Here is a 23,407-nt window from a genome sequence, read left to right as displayed (position 1 = left end):
AACCTTTCACCTTTTACCCGGCCCCGGCAGCCAATCGCCGGGCTCCTCTCATCGCGTGGGGAATGCGGAGCGTGCGGTCTGCGCAGGGCGGCATTCTCGGAGCGGGGTTGCGCCGCGGGCGCTGGGCGGCCCCCGTTGGTACGGGCGGGAGGGGCGGGGGCGGCGCTCCGTTTGCGTAGCGCCGGCCGTAGCGCGGGGGGAAGGGAGGGAGGGGGCGGCCGTCCCGGGCCCAGGTGAATGGAGGGACCTGACAGCTGCGGGGACTGAGGCGGCGGCGGCGGGGAAATGGCGGCGGCGGCAGCAGGAGCACAATGAGACGCGGCCTGTAGTGGGGGGAAGCGCCGGGCTGGGTCCCGTCCGAGCAGGTAGGAGATGGCCCCCCGGGAGCTGCATGGCGGCCGAGCGCGGGTGTGTCGCGCCCGCAGCTCCCGCGGCCCCGGAGCGGTGGGATGGCGGCGGTGCTTTCCTCCCTCCCGCGGGGCCCGGGCAGCGCTGCCCCGCCTCCGCCCCGGCGGCCCCAGCACTGGCCCCGGGCCCGGGGTCGGCCCGGGCAGCTCCCCCGGCGGTGGCGGGGCCCGCCCGGCCGGGCCGCGCCCCGGCCCCGCTCGGCTTTGTCTGGGCTCAGCGCCCCCGGGGGCTCCGCGGCCCTCCCGCCGTGTCCTCGTGGGCCCGAGGAGAGCGGTGGGGGTTGTAAAGGAGTTTCCAATCTGCAGCGCTGGTGTTAAAGGCGATGTGAGAAACTCCTGTGGCTCCGCACGTTGCTTCCTTTCCATTCTCTTCCAGTGTAAACGAAGGCAGACGTTGTGCTGTGTGATTGTGCGTTGAAAAAAGAAAGGTTAAAAAGATAGATATTACTGCACAGGAGTTTGTTGCTGTGTTAGGTAAGGTAGCCTGAATGAGTAGAAAAAGGGTTGTGATACTGATACCTGTTAAAAAAAAAAAAAGGATTTTTTTTGTGTATTATATTTAAGGAAAAATTAGTGTTTCAGAAAAGTGAATCTCATAGTGACTGGTGAATCTCAGTTACTAGCTAATAAATAGTCCGAGGAATGTTGGCACTTATGGTGATCAGTATTCTGAGTTCTGAGTATTTTGGTGTTAAGGTTCTGGTCTTCAAGTTATGTGGTGGACTCAACTGGTGAAAGTGCATAGATTGGGAGATTGTTTTCTCTTTTGTTTCCCTAAACGTGGGAACCAAAACAGTTAACTTTGCAGACACTCGATTTGCACCGTTTTACGCGTTTTCTTCAAATAAGCCGCTTTGGATGCTCTGCTGAAATGCTGATGGCACGTGTGTGTTCAGTAGGCTGGGTGGTGCTTGTTTTAGCAAGTTCATACAGACACAAACTGAAGTTCATTTCTATTATGCCATAGTTATTCTTAATTCTTCTCTTAAGAGAGTCTTTCCCATTGTCTGTCTCTATAAGATACATTGTGGTCTGTGACCTTTGAAGGTGCTACTAGAAGTTTTCAGCTGGAAGGTATAGTGTTTAGTAATTGGACTGTTACTTTATCAATTAATCTGTAGAATTAAAAATTACGTAAATATTTATTCAGAAGTGTTGACCCTGAATTAGCTACTGCAGTTCTTTAAAGCATCTTAGTGATACAGTTCTGTGAAAGTGGCAGCTCAGTACTTGGCAATCACAGCGTGATGAATACTAGAATTAACGATTAACTGAGAATGAAATGGCATCAATATGCCACTGTATAAATCTGTTCTGAGTCCATATATGTAATACTGAATGCAGCTTGGGTATTTTCTCTTCATCTCTCTTCTACCCTAAAAGGGCCGTATTAAACTTAGAGAAAGGTAGATGGAAAATTGACTGAAGCTTTTCACCCGGTGAAGGACATACCAGTGAAGGGATAACAGACATGAAACAGAGAGTCATGAAAAAAGTAGCATAAGGAAGTGTTTGTTTGTTTGCCCTGTTTTTGAAAGATTTCTGTGTTCTACAGATTGGAAAGAAATGCCATACTCCTTTACACTGTGCGTAACTAAAGACGTGGTGCAGCAGCCTGTTGGGAGTGCCAGAAGTTTACAAGAAAGTGGAATCTATTAATTTATACTGAAAATCATCAGAGACTATAAAAACAGGAGTATCTTTTCAGTCTTGGCAAACAGCAAGGTGGCTGGTCCATGGTACTCCTGCTTGCCCTGTGATTATACTGTTTCATACGTGTCCACCACTGGTTACTGGTAGAGGGAAGCTAACAGAACTGTTTTGTCTGATATGTTACACCAGTGTTTTTCTAGAAGTTACTTTTTTTTTTTTTCTAGAAATACCTTGGTCATCTGTAGCCTACAGGAAGGAAAAAAGCAAACCCTGCAGTTCAAAAACCCAATATATTGCCATTTTTTTGTGCAGTCCATAGATGTTTCTCATTTCCCACTTTAAAAATACGTACTTTGCCAGTTTTTCAGCAAAGTGAATGGATTTGCTTTAGCACAGCTGATCAGAATCCAAGTATCGGGACTTGACCCATGTTTACTTTCAGTATGAACTGACTAAATGTGCATTGATCTGTACTGAATGCCAATTACTGGCAAAACCAAATGCAAACACATATATTCTTCCTGGAAGAGCAAGGATTCATTTAGTAAAATGGATAATAGAGCTGAAATACTGATTTCTCTTTAGATAAGCTGTAGTGTATCAGTGAAAGCAAGAGTTCAGAAAGATTTTGTAAAGGATTCTAGGCTTTAGGGGTGATGAGCATTATAGGAAGTGCTCAGACTACAGACAGGATTTTTATTTCGGGGCATAGGTTAAGTCTATCAGGCAGCAGGTAGAACATCAGAACATTCTGAGATGGGTTGTTCTGTTATTCTGTAATTCTCTGTGACCTTTTTTTCCTCTCATGTAGGTGATACAAACTAGGGGGTACCCTGAGCCTGCTAGATTGTTGGCTCCTGTGTCCTGATGCCTAGCTATATAACCCCTGACCATCTGTATCCCATCACCTTCATGTGTTCAGCAGTAATTTCTTCAGACTGATAACAGAACTTTGATTTTATTCATTTATTTATTTTTTTAGGAAGTGGCTGCCTTTAAAGAAACTAGAAGTGTAATTATAGTATTGTGTAGAGCAGGAGTGCCTGTATAATTGTGTGCAGTATGCTTTTAGAATACTCTATTCTGAAGGCTAAGAATAGTTGGTGTAGATCAGAAAGCATGATTTTTCTTTACATCTTCCAGATATCTTTTTATCATCCTTTATCCTTTTGTGACTTTCATATGTATCATGATAAACCTGAAGAGAAGAAACCTGATACATAGTAAAAACTAAAAGTTAACTTTTTAGCTGAAGTTACTGCAGGCTTTATTGGAATGGCAAGGTTTGGTGTTCAAACTGTGTTGATCGTTTGGGGATGTGGTGGATTTAGGAATGTAATTAAAGCAAGCATTCTAGAATGCATAATCTAGATAACAAAGCAGTGCCCACTTTAATGTATGCCATGATATTATATTAGGTGAACTCTTGGTAGATCTTACACACCTTACTTAGTAACATCAAAGTTTTTCAAGTTTGTGTGTTGAGCATTATCTCTCACATTCCCGTGTTATTTCTGCTCTATCTTGCAGACTACATTAGTTAAATCAGTTTTCCATGACATTTGTCACCTTCAAATTTATGAGGTCAAGAAGCAGAGAACTGAAACCAGTATCAAGGAATTTGCTTGCCTTGTTGCACAGCTGCAGGTGTTGAAATCCCCTTCTGGTGGGAAAAAGAAGGAAGAGCAACTTCCCCTTTCATAAACACTCCTGGATCCAAGAGACTTTAGTACCGCTTGTCGTGACCTTTCCTTGAAGTGCAACTTACTTGTGAATCTGATCTGTGTTTTGGTTGGTGTAGGTGGTACTTTTGAGTCCCTTCTTACCAAGGGAAAGAACCAAAAGTGTTCTCTCTTGATCTTTGGTAATACGTGATAGTAGAATAACTTGGTTTGCTGTGCTTTCTTTCTCTTTATGTCGGTGGCTCTGTACTTCTGTGATGTAAGCAGGCATGATCTGTTTCTGCCTGTGTTTTAATTCTGTTATTCTTCATAAAGAATCAATTCCTTGGGATTCCTTGAATAAATGTGAGAGATCTGAGATGCAGCAGGGTGACTGCTGACTTGAAGGACTGATTGCTGGAAACAAGTTTGTGGCTGTTTTAATTGGCCTTGGGATTTTTTTGGATGTTTTAAATTGTTTACCAATATCCTGGTGGTTTTTCATTTGTACACAGACACACACACAAAAAAAGTGACCCCAACACCCCCCCCCCCATATTGTGAATTATTAAAAACTGATTGCCAGTGTCTGTCTCCTCCTTTTGAATCTGATTCTTGATAAATTGTCAGACCATGTAGCAGCCTTTTCCTCAGCTGAGGTGCTGATAAGTATCTGGGTAGTGGTAATAATAATTGGTCTCCTTGAAAATAAGAATTTTGAATTTTTTTTTATCTTCTATTTTTGAAAACTGAATTAGAGTTTTTGACCTGCCCACTTACTGACTGCATAAATCTCCTTTCCTTAGGAAGTGAGGCAAATACATCTTGCTTTTTGTAGTTAATTTGTTTGACTCCATTGACATGATTTGGCTATGCAAGCATGTCTGGGCTGGCTACCTTTGCAATTCATGTTGCTCTTTCATTTGGAAAGTCTGCTTTGTTTCTTATCTAGATCAGGTTTCTTACAGCTTCTTTTAACTGTTACTGGCCTTTTATGGTGTTTTTTGCTCTATATTTTCTTGTTCAAGAAGAAATGAGCAAGGCCCACCTATCTGAAGGTGAAGTTGCCTTGTAGCTGATAGTAAAAACTTCTAGAGGTTCTCTGGGGTTAGGACGTTTCCCAGGATTCAGAAGACCTAATTTACCTTACTGACTGGGTTTTGGCAAGTTAATTCAGGTATCTTTGTTTTCACCCCCTCCTTTGAGTTGAACTTTCAAGTGCGTAAATAAAAGGCAGTTTTTAGATGTATATATTTGCCTCTGTACATTAAAACATTTAAATATGTTTAAGCTGACTTATGAATTGGGGTTTTATGAATTCATAATGTTCATTGATTATATTTGATTTTCTTTAATCCGGATATTAGTGTCTGGTATCAATCTCAAGTAAGACTTCTAATTCCTCACTGAAGCTTTGTATTTCTGAGCAGGCAAACCTGTCTGCCTTGCTATACCTTTGTGGTTGATGGCTTTTGTTTTTGGAAGAGGACATAAAATGAAAGAAAATGCCTACAATATAACCTAAAGCTTTGATCAGTCAATTTTTTTTAGTGACCCACAACCTTCTGCTATCTTTCCACTAAAGTTATGTGTCTGTATTGGCAACTTGCTATGTAAAGTTATTAAGAAGTGATGTGAGGTCTGTGAAAAATTATTTTTTGGGGGAGGGGGGGAATCACATGCCCCTCTCCCCAGTTCCTGAAGATTTGTGGCTCTTGCTGTCTGACACAGTGCTGTCTCAATGACCTCCAAGACTGTAGAAACCAAATTACTCTTGGAGATGGATAATGAGCATGAAAAAGTATACTACTTCTTAAAACAAAACAAAAAAAGCCCCAAACAAACCCATATTTGAACCTCTGTTTCTGCTGCATGTTCTTTGAGTCCCCAGGAAGATGTGTGTGTATTTGTCATTTATTCTTCTTGCTACTTAGTCTTCCCTGTTTCTGTGTGTGAAACAGGGAAACAAAATAAGAAGAAAATTGGAATATGAATATTTTCTACCAGTGTAATGAACAGAATCAGCATGAATGGCAGAGACTGTAAGGGGGAAGTGACAGAAGCATGTTACTGAGAGCCATGGGATTATCTTTCTATCTCTTTCATTATTTCTACAGTTACTGTCAGCAAGGTCTCATGCACTGCCTTACAATTTTCTGCTACTTGTAAAAAAAACGTGTGGGGAAAGTTTTCCTTTTCTTCATTATTTCTAGAGAATATGGAACTCTGTCAGTGTCGGCCTCATGGGTTCATTGACACTAAAGAAAGATCACAAGCTGTGACAGGGCAATAAGAAGCTGTCTGTGTACTTTCAAAGATTATAAATAAAAAATAAATGTATACCCAGGTGTTCAAGTCCATAGGTTTATATGCTGAATAGATCAGTTGATTTGTCTCCTGTTTAATCACAAAGACTATGAGTTAGTGAAATCTTCCACTAAAGAAGTGTGGCTACACCATCAGCGGAGGGATTTGATAGGAATGAGTTTGAGCAGTGACAGGTGATGAAGCTCTGGAGGAGGAAGTGTGTAGGTTTTAGGAAGGCAATGCATTTTTGCCTTCGAGTATTTAATTGAAAAAAGAACTGGAAGAATGCCAGAACTATTTATGAGCTCCCTGGGTCTTTGAAAGACATACAATCAGCTTCCAGGAGATGAGCAATTTTCCCTATAGTAATCTTTGCATAGTTAATACTTTGCTGTGTCAAAGTTGAGAAGTTAAACCTGCCTTGATTAATACTAAATTGTCTGGAAAATGGTCTTCTCAAGACTGTATTGCCTAAACTGAATAGAAGATGAGTTTCTAGTGACAAAATTGATGATTTATTAAAACTGTCTATTGACCATCCTACTGTATGAGGGTCTGCAAGGAATTATTGAATGATTTTAGGGAAATGTAGTGACTGGCATAATGATGAAGCAGGTGCTGATTTCTGGCAAGCATTTGGAGTTGTATGCCAATAATGCTTCTAATGTGTACATTGACTGCCAGCTATTAATAGTTGTTAAAACCTTTTATCAGTTCATCCTGTTACTGCTGTCTGCGGTCTCTGTTTCCTTTTGCACCATTCAAATAGTTATGGACTACACAGCCAGAAGTTTTGGATTTGGAAGTTTTAGGTTTATTGTCATTAGTGTAACACCATTCAGCAACAGTTGGCAGTAGAGAAGAGAAGCTGGTGTGTGATTTTAAATGACAGCCAAAAACGTGTTGAATCCAATTTCCTTGTTTTCTGTAATGTAGGCAGTCAAGTGGCTGTCAAAATGGATGACAACCTTCTCCTCATGCCAGCTCTAATACTCCTCTGATTCCCATCAGCTACTTAATTCAGCTTGCTGTACCAGGAGAAAACTTGCCTAGGTCAAGGGAAAAAAAAACCCACTTGGTTGTAGCATGCTGAACGAGTTTTCTCCCAGAGAGTCAGGCAATTGTCAAAGCTGTTAGAGAAGGAGCAGTGACAGTGGGGCTGCTTCATCTAGCACTAGGTTGCCATCAGATTGAATCTGCAGTCTCATGAAAACTAATCCAAAATACCACTTTCCACTTGTGTTCCTTTATGAATACTGACTTTTCTCACCTATTAATTGGAATAATTGCTTCACGTTTTTCTCATCTGTCTACTTTCTCACTTATTGTTAATAGCTTCTGTTATAAACAGGTATGTTATTACAGTAATCTTGTTGTTTTGTGTATGAAAGTCAGCTGTGGAAAATCTAGGATATGAACCAAAGTGGGGGAAAAAACCTTACATTATGTTATGAAAGTGGAATAAAAATACAATTGGATTTAATGACACTTCTTTAGCGAGTACTGTTCTGAGGTATGAGCTGCTTCTTAGCAAAGGTAACAACAACTGTAGTGTAGTAGTTGAGATAGAACACTTAAACTGTAGCTGTTAGCTTGGGAAACTTCAGATCTGAAGTTATGCCTAGTTTAAAACCTCTCATTTTTAGCTAGTGGTAATTTGGAGTTGTGACTCCGTAATTAGGGATCTGTACAAGAAACTGCTTAAAATTCTAGGACTTATTTTCCATTTTTCCTCAAATGTAGTTGATTATATGTTCCAAGACAGTAGTAAATCAGATACAAATCAACGCCTAATAACATAAAAAATGAATGTTTCCTTTATCCAGTTTTCTATTCTTATGAAAGTGATGGGATGAGGGTTTTTTGTAATTATATGTTCAAGTTTTTGGGTATAATTTGATTAGCTTTAAAAGGTTTTGAAAGTGCTTATATTTTAGTGAGGGCAGGGGAAATCATTGTCCTGATTTAAAAAAACAAACCCCCTAAAACCAACCACCATTCCGCCAAACAAAACCCAAATCAAAACAGAATAACTCCCTAGTTTGTTCACCATCAACCTGGTAGAGATTTGTAATCCTTCCTTTGAAATCAAAACATTGGGAACCCAGACTATCCAGAGCAGAAGTCATTATATAATTATGTCGGAAGTTAAAAAGTAACAAGTTGGACTATTTGAGAGACGCAAGTTACCTTTGTAAATCAGGAAAACTTCCTGATTTTTTTTCTCCACAGCTTGAGTGAGATGTTTCTCCCCACCCCATAAATTTGCCTTCAGAGTAGAACTAGGGGTGGGCCTAGGCTATACAAATTTTCCAGACCATGGTTTTGGAATTTTTTTTTCCATTGGCTAAACTCAATTTTGTGGTGAAAATTGTCCGCTGTTTTTGTTAAAACATGTAATTAAATGGTGGTACATCTTAGATATGTTTTTGATATCGTATATAATTGAATGGTGATGTATCTTAACTGGCTATATTAGATCTTTAGTCAAGAATATCCAAAATGTAAACAGTGTGCTTCTCAATGTTACCAGTTGAGCGCTTCAAGTATGGGCTAAACTCAACTCTTGTTTCCTGTTGGATTTATAGGATAAACAATATTTACGAGTTCAAGTTCACAAGCATACTTCTAAGAATATTGGTTGACTGTATGTGTAATTTTTATATGAAGTGGTAGCCAATACTTAATGCAGAAATATTTTCAGTTGTTATTATGTGACTGTCTAGAGGGTTAATTGAAAAGATAAAGCCAGCAAACCTTAATATAAAATAGATTCTGTAAAAGTTTGCATTCTAATTAGGGGGTACATGATCATGGAGGTGCTACTCAAAACAGTAAATTCTTTTACCTGTTAGGCCTGTGAGGAGCATAGGCTGGATCTTGGGCTGTAGCTTGCCATGCATTTTAGATGGCATTTCTGCCTAGAAAAAAACCCCTTAACTGTGTACCCCCAGGCTGTGGTATTGGTTGTTAATCTTCATTTCTAAAGTTTTATGGTAAATTGAATTAGTAAGATCATTTCATCTAAGAAACAGTTTATTCTGTGTGATTTCTTTCATTTTGTTGTTATTGTCTGACTCTAGGTGTGGTCACAAATTACCTGGAAACAATTGAGGAGACAATGTATAGATTTAAGAGTAAGAGTGATGCTCTTGGGTGTTTAACCTTCCCACGTTAAATGCATGTTAAAGTGAGGCCTGGGAACCTTTTATCATACAGCATTTTGTCTTACTGCTGAGTGAAAATGAAAGGGAAGCGATAAAATGTAAAGTGACTTTCCTATGTTTTGTCTGCATCAGAGATATGTTTCTTCTGTGATTACTTTGACTGTACAGCCAACTACAGATTTTTATAAGCATATTCGAGAAGCTAAAATGAAATATCAATCTAGTGAAATGATGGTACATTAAACTTCTGCATATGCCACGTGTTTAATCGGACTAGAAGAGGAGTAATAAGGTCACTCTTCTCAGTGACAGCTTGTTCATAAGAGTTTAACACACTTGTACTTTTTGAAATAGCTTCATTGCTTTAGTTGATTAGTCTAAGTGTGTCTAACCACTTGTCTGTGCAGCAAGGTCAAACTTGTAAAAATTATATACCTTTAAAATTTCATTTCAAAACTGTATTTCTCTTGCAAGTCTTAGAGGCCTAGACTTACAGCCTATGGATGCTTTTTCAGCATTTTTAGTATGTATTTGGAAGATGCTGAGGTAGCTTGAATTGTAAAGTATGATATTATGAAAATGGCCATTTTTAAAGTAATTAATTGAAGAGAAGTGAGAGATTTCCTGTTGTTCAGTGTTGAGAAAGCAGTTCTGAGAAAGAAGAGGGAAATCTCCATTGAAAGTTAGGAATGTAATCTGCTTAAGTAATTGTGAAAGTCATACTAATCAATTATCTGCCTCTTTGGGCATCTTAGTGCATCTGTGTATGCCTACTCAAATAAGCAGCTCATTAGCTGATAGAAGCAAATTATTAGTCAATGAAATTGAAAGCCAGTTGTATTTAAATATTTATTCTGCATAATTTAAAGTTTTTTATTTATTATTATGAAAAATGTAAGATATGTTTGCATGAATTAAGGTGTAAATTCTTTCCAGATACACTGTAGTATGCAGGGAGAAAATTGTTCTATGTAATTAAATATACCAATTAGTAAGCTAAATGCTGTGATTACTTGAATGTTAATGGCTGTGATGCTGTTCTCCTTGTTAATCAGATGCCTGTATTTGGTGGTTGTGAATCAAATGATATCAATATGTACGCACTTGTTTATAAAGAAAGCTATAAAAGCAAGATAAGTTCCTAACTGATAGAAAGGGTGGTTATGCAACAACTTTATATGTAAGCCTAACCAATATAAATCAAGATTAAATTAGGGGTGTTAATGCCTCTGATTTAGTTGGACTTGGTGTTTTGGGATGTTAATAGTGAAATAATTGACTTTAAAATGCTTGATTATCACCCTGGTTTTAAGCAAAATTATTTGGTATCTAAAGACAAAATTTTAGTAAGGTGGCTTGTTTTTTTTTAATCTGAAGTATCTCTGCTTTTCCAAGACTTTGATCGCATTCGTGTTTTCTGGTTTGCTTCTAGAAACTTGCTCCTTTCCTTCACAACTAGATTGAGTTCTTTGTCACTTAAATGCTGGCAGTGCTGCTTCTGATCCAACATATCTGGCTGTGTATTCATTACAGCGGCCCTGATCTCCACTTCTGTGCTGTGCTGCTTCATGGATGCCTTCAGAGAGTCTGGATTTGATGGACCTCTGGAGAAACATAGTCTGACCTGGAATTGGTCATCTGCAGGGTACTGTGAGGATAAATGAGAGTGAGAAAGTACTCCTAGTCCAGTTCTCATTGTTAAGTGAAAGAATTGAAGTGTTTACAGAGCTGCCCAGACTTGAGGAATGATACAGTGAGAACTGCAAAAGATTGTGTGTGAATCTGAACTTTCCCAGGTTCAGAATGGTGGAGATATGTTCCACCACTTGTCTCATTCTGCTGTCATCTCGGTCAGAATGTTACCTGCCAGGCTGTCACTATTTTTTTTTTTTTTTGGTAGGTCTTAATGTATCCAGAGTAGAACCTTAGGACACCAGCAGAAAGGGGAGCTATATCAGGCTCTGCTGATGCAGCTGTCAGGTCAACCTCACAGAATTTGGCCTCATTTTTTTCTGAAAACTGAGAACTAATGAAATAAGAAAATGCCTCAGAGTTTTTGCTGATGGTTGTTTGATGTTGGCTACTGAATGTTGCTGCAATCAGCAACCTGTAAAACGTCTGCTGCTATACTTCTGGTTATTAAATGATACCAGACATAATGATTGATGGTTAGGCAACTTCTGTGCAAACTACAGCTAACATGGTAAGAAAAGGATTCTTTCTTTGAATTAATATTTTCTATTTTTTGATAACCAGTGCTCGTGGAGCTGGTAATTCCAGATAAAGGAAGATCTACTGTTATTTTTAGAAAAAAAGTCTCAACTCAAAGTTGTATGTTTATATTCTGCCCTAAAAATGTAGTTCACAAGTGATTGAATTACAGGACTGTGTTTTAGTATTACAGAAGGAAGTAACTCTCTTTGACTGATGGCTGGACCAGGGTCCTGTAGATACATGTGTCTTTTTCAATGCAGTATTGTGCCAGCTATACAGACAGGATCTGGAATTGAAACAACCATAGGAATATATTAATTCTGAGTTGTGCTTGGCAGAAGAGATAATTGGCAGGTCCAGTACTGTATTAACTTAGTTACATTGCTTCCAGAACCCAAACTAGTGTCAGAAGCCATCAACTGTACCACTTTCAGGGATTTAATGCCTGAAAGTTATTACTTAGGCCTGAGTAATTTTAGATAATAATACAAAAAAGTGTAATTGTTTAACAATAATTTCATTATCTTTCCTTCTAATCTACCTCTATAATCATTAAATGAATATTTGGTAAATGTTGTATTCAGTAAACCACAACTTAATTTTGTCTGGAACAATCCTTTCATTTACATAGCTGGGAATACTTTTGCATATATGCAGGAATAGCTTTTGCTCCATTCTAAGAAATGAAGGGTAAAATAATTACCTCCCCCTCTACCTCCCTTTCTTTTAAAGTCATAGTAGCAAGAAAAGCTTCAAAAACTGAAACAAGCTGGTTTATCATTCCACGAGGAGGAACAACTTGGATACTGTTTTTTAGCCACATAGTAAGAGTATCCATCACAATAAATGTAACGTGCAGAGCTAATGTGGAAAATAGGACTAATGCTGCACTGGGCTGAAAAGGACTGAAAGGACTCAAAACTGTAATGTAGACTTGGCATTAGAGACAGATACCTATTAATATACATTGAGAGAACTCTCTCAAGGATACCTATTTTATCTCAACTTTTCCTTTTTTTATCTTGCATTCACTCTGCTTCTGTGGAAGTTTGAGAGATGGATGAATCAGGAACGGGTCTGTTTTCTGATTTGGGTCTGTGCCCTGCAGGGGTTAGTGGTGCTCAGTTGCAGCAGTGTTGGAGCAACAGGACCCTTTTGAACCAATTAGTTCACAACTGACATGGTTGGGGGTTTATCTGTTCAACCTTGTTCTGCCTTTCCTAGTTGATCAGAATGGGAAAGGCTTTCAAAGGAGGGAAAAAAGCTTTAAAATATAAAGCTTCTCAGTCAATATTTAGACTCCTATAACCCCACATACTGGGGAGAGGAAGCTGTTCCAGTTGGGTTTTGTGGATCTTGAGTATTTTTATTTTTTTAATTCAGTCATGACTCCATATTTACTCCTAAACCTAAGACTTCCATTTTAGACATCTGTTAAAAATAAAGGTTTTTATCATCAATGAAAACTTTTAAGTTACTCAGCACAAGAAGAAATCCTCAAATCTTTGCAAACCATTCTAGTTTTTTCTACCTCTACTTCAGGACTGACAATACACAAAACAAGTATGTCTCATCTTGTACTGTTATTTTTTACCACTTTATCTTAGATAAGGACTTCAGCTCTCCCATCACTACCTTTTTGCCAAGTAAATTCTTGAATATATCTGATTCAGTGTCAGTATCACGTCAGTTGTTCTGGAAGGTCAACAGTGCTACAGATAACATGTGATATGAGAATACTGCATGAGGCTTCAAGCTTTATACTGATAAAATGTAATATTTATGACTTCTCACCACTTTGGAACCCCAGATAGTATACAAATCTTGGCTTTATTGGACAATACTGAAAAATGAAGATTGATGCATTAAAAAAAATTAAAATTGTTAATTGATACGTTCTGCTGCAGTTTATTTAACTGAAAAAAAATTAAAAGAATGCTCATGTTGTATTCTAAATGCATGTATTTACATGGAGGGAAATAACAGTATCTTTTCCATTTTGCAGTTAATTCAGATCATTTTACAATCATGCACATTCTTGCCATCATGGGAAATTCTGTTCATCTTCTCTGAGAGTCCTTGAAACACTGTTTGTACGCCACAGAGCATTTTCATAGAACTATAGAATTTCACAGCATTTAGATTGGAAAAGAACTATAAGATCCAACCATCAATGTAATACTGCCAAGTCCATACTAAACCATGTTCCTAAGTGCCACATCTACACATCTGTTAAATATCTCTAGGGCTGATCTGATGTTGACCGCTTTACTGGGCAGCATCTTCACCTTTAGACATTCTTACATATTCCAAAAGAAAAAAGTAAAAAAACCAGAAGCAGGGCCCCTATGGAAATGTCTTAGAAATTATTCACATTTTTTCCTTCAATAAAATGAAAGAACCAAGTATGTTTTTTGTTTGCTGTGGGTTTTTTTTCTCCCTTCTGGTGTTCTCTCTGTGGAGATTGGATTCTGTGGTATCGGTGGAGCTTTGACTGTCTTCTGAATTTGGGAGCAAAAATAGTTTCTTTATGCTACATATTTTTATGAACTTTACTTCATCCCAGCTTCACATAAAAGAAAATTCCGCAAGTTTTTCGCAGGGTAAGAACATGTGAAGACTAGTAGTGTAATTGCTGAGAAGTCTTTCCTTTTTAGGAAGACATTAAAAACTACAAAGCTTAAAATATGGAATAAATAATGTGCTAACTAATATATAATACTTGTGCATTTTAAGATTGCACTCGGAAGAGTTAGTTTGCACAGTTAATAAGGAACACTTTTTTGGGGTGATCTAAGGCTGGAATTCGTACATTGGTTCTTGGGTGATACTTAACTTGATATTATGACCAACTTATAGGAGATTCAAACTCTCATTTTAGAGTTGGTAGAAGTTTTAGAGCTTTATTTAAAATCCAAGTATCTGTTGGTGTTGCATGATGCAATTACTGACTTCAGAGAAAGCCTTTTGTAATGTAGAACACTTAGTAATTTTTGATGTTGTGGCACAGAGATAACAGAGCTGTTGAATATGGGGAGCTTGACTTTTAGCCACATGGAGAGAAAGGGTTTATGTTTATGCAAATAATGGGATTGAAGTCTCCACATGGGGTTATATTCAGGGGACAGCTGCTGCTTTTACTTATCCTAAGCAAGAATAATTAATGCTTTGGAACTGTACTTGCCTCACAGCTTGCCCCCAAATTGGGGAAGAGAGAAATCCCTGCCCTAATGTCTGCTTAATTGCCTTCCTGTCGAAAGACATAGGTGCCTGAAAGGCTTGAACATAACCTTTAAATAAAGTAAATCATCACAAGTAATTAATTTGGTACCCAGGTAAAGTACCAAATGATAAAGAAATGCATGGATATGATCACTTATCCCTACTTGTGATACTGATATGATAGTACCTATAAATTAGAATCTGTAAATTTACCTGTGATTTTTCTATGCAGTGGCTTGAAAAAACTCGAATTAAATATGTGGCATAATTTAATTCTAATAAGTTTAAATCTAATAAATGTTTTTCAGAGTGCTTGTATAACTCAGATTTTTTTTATTTAGAGAAGTGTGTGCCCTTAGTGTAATTTTTTTTACCTGGCTTGTATGGAGAAGGCTTAGTTCCTTGGATGCTAAGAGTATTTTGTTTTGGAGTTAATCTGAGGCAGAAAGAAGTTTGTACTGTTGTTTCTGACTAACTCGATTGTTTGGATCACAATAAACCAAAGAAAAACGTGAAATGTGAAGTTACTGGAATAACACATGGAAGAGAAGGATAAGTCCTGTTTTATAGTCACCCCTGCCCCCAGCATCTGCAACCAGCTGTAATTATAGAGAGACAGGATACCAGCCCAGAAGGACTTTTTCCTCCCAGTCATAATGGCAGTTTTTACCTTACCCCCTTTTGATAATGCAGGAGTTGGGTTCACGCTGGAATTCATTTGTATTTGTATGGAGATTATTCACTTTATCATAGCTCTATTGAGAGCTTAAGAGCCCAATTGCGTAGAACTTCTTGCAAGATAACTTCATTTTCAAGTTGTTAACAGTTTAAGTAATGATTTATTTGATGGAGAGAATTGCATATTCAAGCACAAGAACTTCGATAATCTGTGTTTCAGATTCAATCAGTTGCTTGTAGTGTTACAGCAGGTCTTTTACTCTAAATTTTAGTCATCCTTTTTTGATAGCAAGTTGGACATCATATGAATGTGATTATTTTCAAGGGCTGAATTCCAAACCCATGAAATAAAAATAAAACCTGTTGATTTGTTTGTATCCTCTGGTATATTCAGATACCTGGTTTTTGCATTAGCAAGTGTTTCAGTAGCAAATAGCCAAGATACTTGAAGATCTTGGCTGAGGTTTGCAGAAGTAACTCGTGGTTTGCTTGCAGATTTTTAGAGTGCTGGAGATTTGCAGAAGTACCTGCTGTGTCACTTCCTGGATGCTTCTCTTGATGTCTTAATAGGAACCGATTTTTTTTTCATGTTGGTGCTTTTTTCTTCGAGTGTTTGTTGTGTTTGTGGTGTGTCTTGGAGTTAAGATTCTCCAAGTAGCTGCTCGTTATCTTGGAACTCTCACGTTCTACCCGTTGAAAAAATATGTGAATTTTGAGCTCTTAGAAGAAAATGTAACATTAAAAAAAAAAGGGTAGCATTGCTGTTTGATAGCACACATTGACATTGCTAAAAATAAGTTTCTAAAATGTAATTATGTAATTCATTTTTCCTTTTTGTCCCTTTTGCTTGTTTTTAACAAGATGCCCGGACACTACGGAGCAAAATTTTTTATATCAATTAATTTTTCTTCTTAATGTGGTAAAAACAACCTTGCCGGCTGGGGCTCCAGCGTGTGGGCTGCTCAGTGCTGGGCAGCCCCGGGCTGTGCCGCTGTCCCCAGGGCCATCCCGGCGGCAGGTGCCCGCGGCCGGCAGCGGGAGGGATCGGGAAGGATCGGCCACACCGCACCAGGCTTTGTCTGAGCGGGTGCACCAAGGCCATTTAGATGCTAATGCGATACACGCTCGCTGTTTTGTACTAGACCTTGACTGCATCTCAGGAATGCGGCCTGTCTGGTTTTGGGTTGGCATTCAAAGGGCCCACTGTAATTCCTGCCTGCCGATCGATTGATTAAAGCCGCGGTCTTCTGGCTCTCGGCTTTGATGTGCCAAAGGAAGCGGTTTGGGTTGGTGGAGAATTACATACGTTTTGGTTTTCCAGATCTTACCTACTGATCTGGGTGCTTTGTGTTTGCCATCTGCGATTAGGCAGTAAAGTAAATTTGCTCTGTGAAGCCACACATGGCATTAGGTTTACTGGCAAGGGTTGAGCCTTTTTTTCTGTTCGTGTTTGCTTTATGCTGGGGTAGCCAAATGCTATATTGTTCCTTTTAGCTTTTCTTGCAAATATAGTGGGGAGTATATTTCTGTATTTTTACCGTGGATGTGGCAGTTTTCTGTTATTAGGTTATTTTCTGGTTGAGTGGAATACATATTTTCGTTCATGTTTAGAGGCAGTGAATAAATGAATAACCTAGGCATAACAGGAACATGTTATAATAAATCTAAGTTCTACTTACTGCATCCTAGCAGTAATTTGCTGTATTTTGTCGTGAAAAAAGGATATATTTATGTATGCTGCAAACAAGAATTTTAAATGTAGCCCTGGGAATAAAATTTTTGTAGGTCTATTTTATACATGAATGCAGTATTCATCAGATTTTCTGTGCTGCACTCCTTTTGTATTCTTGTTGTAAAATAAAACAATAACTGTTTATTTTGTTTTCTGGGAAAACCACATTTTTTCAGAATTTGCTTTTAAATGTGTTGAATGATAATTTTCTTGTAGATTTCTTTACTGTGTTAGGTGAAATATGTAGAGGGAGCACAGGGGAGGAAAGCTGTAAATCTATTTGGCCTCAGCTTGCAATTACTTTAGCAGATAAAACAAAACATGCAAATATCTCCTGAGCACTTAAGGCTGATCTTTCAGACGCTGTCTGTATCCCTAGCCAGAAAAGGACATATGATAATTAGATTTTGAAGGACCATGTGTTCTTGCTACAGAGCTAAATATTAAAATGCAAGAAAGCAGACTACCACATGGCACAATTGATTTTTATGGCAGTTCATGTTAAAATGCTCTCTCTTTATATTGCCTTTTAGGTTACCTAGGGTGAAACAAAATTACAGCCTTGGAGACTCTGGAAAAGCTCAGCATCAGCATTTGAGGTAAAAATGAACATACTGAAGTAATCTTGGGAGTGTCCTCCTTGTTAACTTTGTGGAACTGATTGGAGTAGAAATTTTCATCAAGATCCATTTTGCATTTAAGTTTTCAGTATTGATTTAAAAATTTTCTCTTTTCAGGTCTGGGGAAACTCATACTTTTAGGTGTATATATTGTGTAAATTTTTTATTTTAGATTTTTAAGAACACTTTGGATCTGCATATATATGGTATTTTTGCTTTAAGTTATATTTTTATATTACATGTAAAAATATATTTATTTGACTAATGTTTGTAGAAATTCACTGTCATGAATGAGTCATGAAATCTTTCAGAGTTTTATGTCTAAATCACCATCTTAAATGCACAATATTTTTACTTTTATTAAATAAACACGTGCTAATGTAATAAGAAGAAATGGTTGTTGTTTTTTCATGAGTTGACTGTACTACTTGCAGCTACAAATTGAAATAATTTAAGGAAGTTTGAATTCTGATTTAATTTTTTTAATGTTTAGCTTAAGTGAAATCAAAGTGCATGTGCATGGAAAAAGCAGTACAATTTTACAGACCATAGTAAACTACTGTATTTCTCATATGAACCTGTTATTAATAATAGTAACCTGTAAATAGGATTAGGGAAGTACATGCACATTTAAGCTACCAAAAATTATCTTCTATATCACTCTTTTTAAAATTTTAGTTTCTAGTAGTAAACTAAAACAATTCATGTTCAAAGTGAACTTAATAATTGATTTCTGTCAGCCAATTGTAGTGTTGGCTCAACACATTTAAATGTTTGTATGCAACTGAATTACCACAATTAACCCTGCTGTCATAGTTCCCTTTTCAAATAATTTTTATAGTTCATAGTTCTTTGTTGTTGTTGTTGTTTTTAAGAGCCGAAGCTTGCAAATTATGTGATTAATCTACAAGCTGATATCATGATGTCAAAATGCAGTTCAGGAAGCATAAACACAGAGGCTGCGGAAATTAAAACGGTAAGACTGTGCTTTGTAGTGTGCAAGAACCAGGTTTTGATGTATCACTGTGCTGTGCTCTATTTTGTATTTAAAGCTACTTCAGAACCATAGATTAATGTAACTTCTGTGTGAGGTTACAGAAATTTACTGTGAATTTCCTTGGAAAGAATAATGAAAGTAGCTACTTCATTTTATCCAGTAGCATAGATAAAGATGTTTGTCATGAAACACATGCTGTGATATTTCTTCTGAAGCTGAATATGATTAGAAATCTATTCAGTTTTTTAAAAGGATGTCTGGGCATTTAGGTATTTCTTATGGATTTTATATTCCAGTATGGTTGTGTTGGTGAATACAATCACTTAAAAAAAAAAAAGGGTGAGGAGAGGGGTGATACAAAAGGTTAGAGTTATAATTGGATTTATATGTTGTTCCCAGTAGGAGATAGAAGGGAGATGGTGAGGAAAGAAAATGACAAATTGTTAATATCTTAGTTTCAAAAGTATGCTTCAGTTAGAATTATGAATTTGTCAAAAATATGAAAAGAGGCTTTCCAATTAAAGCTACACAGCAGAAAAATGGACCTGTGGTTTGAAAATGTAGAGTAGACAGAAATGTATCTAGTTTCCTGTTCTAGCTATTCCTCACTTTGCCTCATGTCTTAGGTACCATTTCCTTCATGTTTTATGTTTTGTCCTCTGTGTTAAGGAGGTAAAAGAAAAGGAGTCTGCGCTGGTTCTACACCACTGATTAGGCAACTGCATTGTTAGGATTTATACACAGCGTTTTAAAAAATGAAAGTTTGTTCCAGAATCTGGCTGCATGTCTATATTCTTTAAAGGAGAATGTTTATTCTCAATGCCTCATGCACTGGTGTCACTACAGCCCTGATTTTTTTTTCACTTTGCACTGCTTTACTGGTAAATGCCCTCCAGCCCGTGCATGTTATGCTGATAAATAGCACTGTAATTCTTGTAATTCTTTTGCCATAGAGACTGTTCCAGTGTACAGCAGCACAGCTGTTGTGTGAATGGTGTCTTGTTGGTAGAGCCAGACTAATTGCAACAGAAAGTGTTTATTGGGCTTTTTGCATCAAATCCAGGTTTGGTCATACTGGTGACTGAACACTAGATGAAGGACTTAAGAGTTTGTGCAATTTTCTGAGTCTGCAAAGCATCATGTTATATTCCATTTCTCTCCTGTAAACAGACGTTTAGGAGGAGCGTGCCAGGAATTCCAGCTGTTAACTGTTGTATTGCTTGTAGAAATGCTTTGGAAGCAGCCCATCCAAATGTAGATCCTCAATGTAATCTTTATTAATAAGCTCTTTAATGAAACTTTCCTGAACAACAGAAAGCAGACTTTACTGCTTTAGTATGCCTTGGGTAGGCTATTAGAGGCCAGTGTTCTGCTTGTGCTGTTAGACAGTTCTGTACCAGAAAAATAGAACAAATAAAATTCTTCTAGTTCGAAATAAACTTTCACAAGGAATATTGATGATTGAGCTAGTGAAACCAGGGAAGATGGTCCTTACAGGAATGCTTACATTTGAGTTTTGTTTGTCCTTCTTGAAAGGGAACACATCTGAAATACCTTTTTTTTCGTTTAAGAATATTCTAAGACCAAGTATAAAAATTGCTGTTAGATGATGCACATGATAAAGATATTTGAAGGATAAGAGATAAGGAGTGTCTTCTACAGCTGCGTTCTGTGTTAAAGACAGCATAATGTAAGAAATTTCTGATTCATCTTATTGAATAATATTATTTGACAGTTGTTTGATGTTTGAGTTTTGGGCCTTTTTTTTCCAAATAAAACTGGGGGTGTTTGGGTTGGGATTTTTAAGTTCACATAGGAGAACTCAAATGACGGGAGTAATATTCAAAAAATATGCTTTTATAATGTTTTTGGAATATCACAGCAAAAGTCAAATCCTTGTAAAAAGTGTACTTTTAAAGGAGGTTTAAAAACCAGATAATGTAGAAATCTGCACCCTCACCTGGGCAAAAACAGTTCTTACCACTGAATTCTTACAGTGTACGTTGATGTGGAACACACTCAGTGACATTATTTACATTTTGTAAATGAACATTTACATTAATTTTGTACTATGTATTTTATATTTGTAATATTTTGCATTTTTCTTTCTACTTGGTTCTCCCTTACCCAAGTAAGAATTCTATTTGTTAGAAAATTCAGCAAGTTAATGTTTCATGTAGCACTTGAATGTAGAAATTGCTATTAAGAAACTGCTTTCAGACTTTTCAGGTGTTCATGTAAGAGAATATGATTCTATTAATTTTTTTTTATAGTTGTGGTTTATTTCCTTTGAATAAGTGAATTATTTATTCACTTAAAAAAGCCTCTTGAGGCTTTTTTGGCTGATGCTGAAAGTGTTTTTAGAGAATAATTTAGACATTCCTGGAAAAGACGAAAACCTAAAGCATTGGAAATAATTTCTGTATCATGAGAATTATATTGGGCACAAATTAACAAATCAGTCTAGAAAGCAAATGAAATACATTGCATATGGCAGTAAGAACTTCTTAACTTGGTATGAATATAACACAAACTATGCATGCAAATGGTGGTAAAAACTTGAAAGATGCATCCCTGAGACTCTGGTCTCTTCTCTGTCTACTTCAGTGTCATTCCATAAATGTTTTAAACTGTCCTCTGAGCAGAACTAGATTCAGGATGTCTTACTCTGAGTGAGAGCCCTGGCTGGTGTGGCTTGTATTCCTTAGTGCAGCAAACCTTGAATTTTTTGTGCACCAAGGGTAGCTTCAAGTTGGATACAGTCATGTGGCTGAAAAACCTACACATATAGTTCTAGAATTATTGAAGGCTGGAAGAAACTGCTGTTACATGTTATTGACTGTTCATTCCCAACCTTGAATACCCTTCTGAAATAAAGTTCTTTAAAGGGGTGAGTTCTAGCTTTGCAGTTCACTGTCTGTTCACATAAATGTGCATTAAAGTAAGGACATCAAGTTGTTAATTCTGCTCTTAAAACTGTCAAGATTGATGGTCACTGTTCTTTTAGTAGAACAGATAAGCTTGGGCACTGTGCTGCCTTATCAAGTTTCTGTGACTGTCTAAAGCTCCTGTAATTAGTCTAAAGCCCCAGGAAGCAAGATTTGTTTCAGGTGTTTCTCCCTCCAAATTCAGCTTCAGCAAGTTCTTACAGTTTCTTATTCTATTAATTTTCAAAATAATGTAGTGGACAAAGATGGAACATCATAGCAAGTATATTTATTGCTCAAAGCTGGCTGAGCAGGACTAGTTTAAGGTTTTTTTTCTACTTCACTGTTAGCTAGTTTCAGTTAGCTCATGTTCAGTCGATTTCTGTCCACAGATTCGGAACACATGTACTTACATCTCAGATGTTTTCAATTTAAAATCTGTTCTTCAAGTAGATGCGTTTTTTTGCTTTTTATTTGTAGATGGTCCTGTAGTATTTTTCTTTTATTGAAGAACTTGATATTCTTCCTTGCTATTGAAATAGAAACTTAGAATGATACAATTATTGGCTTACTCCCATAATAATGTTGACATTGATCTTGTCAGATCTTATATACTTCCAGTACAAATCATAGAAATGAAGGCCAGGACTAGGAAACTTTATTACAGCAGAAAGTAACAGTGATGGTTTAGGGAGGATAACTTTTTTTCTTTACCTGAATTAGCTCAAATTCCTTCCCACTATATGATATTTCAAGTGTGTTCAGCCTTATGTGAGCTCAGCTCTGCTATGGTTACAGTGGCACGCAATGCTGTTATGAATGTGCGTATACTTCTTCCTTTGCACTTCAAAAGTTTTTTTGAGAATGCTTTTTTGATCTCAGTGACATGATTGTACTTTGGGGCAGGTTTTTCATGAAGGTACACAGAAACCGAAATTGTAGTTTAGAGTATATGTTGTTTCACAGCTTTTCCAGATCAAGCTGGAACTCTAGGTAAGTCTAAATTCCCTTGCTTCTTGCAGCAGGGTAGCTAACCTGGTATACTGTTACGAAATGTGTAGCAAAGGAGATAGAATTATTTGTCATATTGGATCCTATGTTGTTTTTTATTAGCAGCCTTTCAAAATAAGGTTGGTTTTCTTCTCTTAATTCCCTCCTGGTGATGTTATAGAGCTGTTTTATATGTTCTCAAAGTTGTAGTTACCATTTGAAAAAGAAACACAACATAGGTGGAACAGTAAACAAAGAAGAGGTGCTGCTCATCTAAAGTGATTTATAAAACTGAAGTGACTGGGCTTACATAGAAGAATGATTGAGGAAACAGCTTCAGCTTTTACTATGGAAAAGGTTTGTTGTTTTTTTTTTTCCTGGTCCCTTCTAGAAATTATTATGACAGTGATGAGACCTCTTTTTACACAAATCAAACATTAGGGTTTTTTTCACAAGTTGCTTATGTAAGTAGAGAAGCATGCTTGAGACCATTTCAATGAAATATTGTAATCATGACAAACACAAGAGAGGGGTTGGTACTAGATGATCTTTAAGTTCTCTTCCAACCCAAACCATTCTATGATTCTAAGGATTTTTTTGAGTGTGTTGTCAACTAGTGCTAAACTCCTTGGAATATGAAAAGAGAAGCTAGATATATTAAAGGAGAGCTTTGTCTATAAGCTTGGAGAAGGAGGTGTTGGGGATGACACACCTTTCCCTACATTTTCTCCCTTCTTCCCTGCTCTCATGCATCTAAGCTGCCAATTCATACAAAAGCTTCTCTAAAGGTTAGCTGTGCCCAGAATTTCTCAATGCTTTCTACTAGTGGCTG

At 37.5% G+C, this 23,407-nt stretch overlaps 2 protein-coding genes across 6 annotated transcripts in view; one reads left to right on the top strand and one right to left on the bottom strand.

Annotated features, from left to right (window-relative positions):
* Positions 1 to 13: 13 nt before the first annotated feature.
* LOC135416742 (proline-rich protein HaeIII subfamily 1-like) lies at positions 14 to 16,464 on the bottom strand. The gene is made up of 2 exons (XM_064660063.1): positions 16,240 to 16,464; positions 14 to 715 (listed from the first exon to the last, which is right to left on the bottom strand). The coding sequence occupies exons 1-2, from the start codon at positions 16,462 to 16,464 to the stop codon at positions 14 to 16; spliced, it is 927 nt and encodes a 308-aa protein (XP_064516133.1).
* DICER1 (dicer 1, ribonuclease III) overlaps positions 28 to 23,407 on the top strand; it is an 82,108-nt gene continuing 58,728 nt past the window's right edge. For 2 of the 5 annotated variants that reach the window (XM_064659070.1, XM_064659066.1), the window contains exons 1-4: positions 232 to 365; positions 17,575 to 17,640; positions 18,537 to 18,637; positions 22,780 to 22,932. The gene's annotated coding sequence lies outside the window, so the exon portion shown is untranslated. Of the gene's footprint in view, positions 139 to 231; positions 366 to 17,574; positions 17,641 to 18,536; positions 18,638 to 22,779; positions 22,933 to 23,407 lie in introns of those variants that run through there. The other 3 variants (XM_064659068.1, XM_064659067.1, XM_064659072.1) reach the window with 3 other exon arrangements.

This window comes from Pseudopipra pipra, chromosome 6 (genome assembly GCF_036250125.1).
Source record: "Pseudopipra pipra isolate bDixPip1 chromosome 6, bDixPip1.hap1, whole genome shotgun sequence".
In the NCBI taxonomy this organism is placed as follows: Eukaryota; Metazoa; Chordata; class Aves; order Passeriformes; family Pipridae; genus Pseudopipra; species Pseudopipra pipra.
This window is presented reverse-complemented; position numbering and strand designations above follow the sequence as displayed.

What these genes read in the sequence shown, in the direction of transcription:
- LOC135416742 (XM_064660063.1), bottom strand. Translation starts at nt 16,464, where the DNA reads ATGCAGTCAAGGTCTAGTACAAAACAGCGAGCGTGTATCGCATTAGCA. An exon ending in CTGGAGCCCCAGCCGGCAAG is followed by an intron (nt 716 to 16,239) that starts GTTGTTTTTACC and finishes CTTTAACACCAG; the next exon opens with CGCTGCAGATTGGAAACTCC.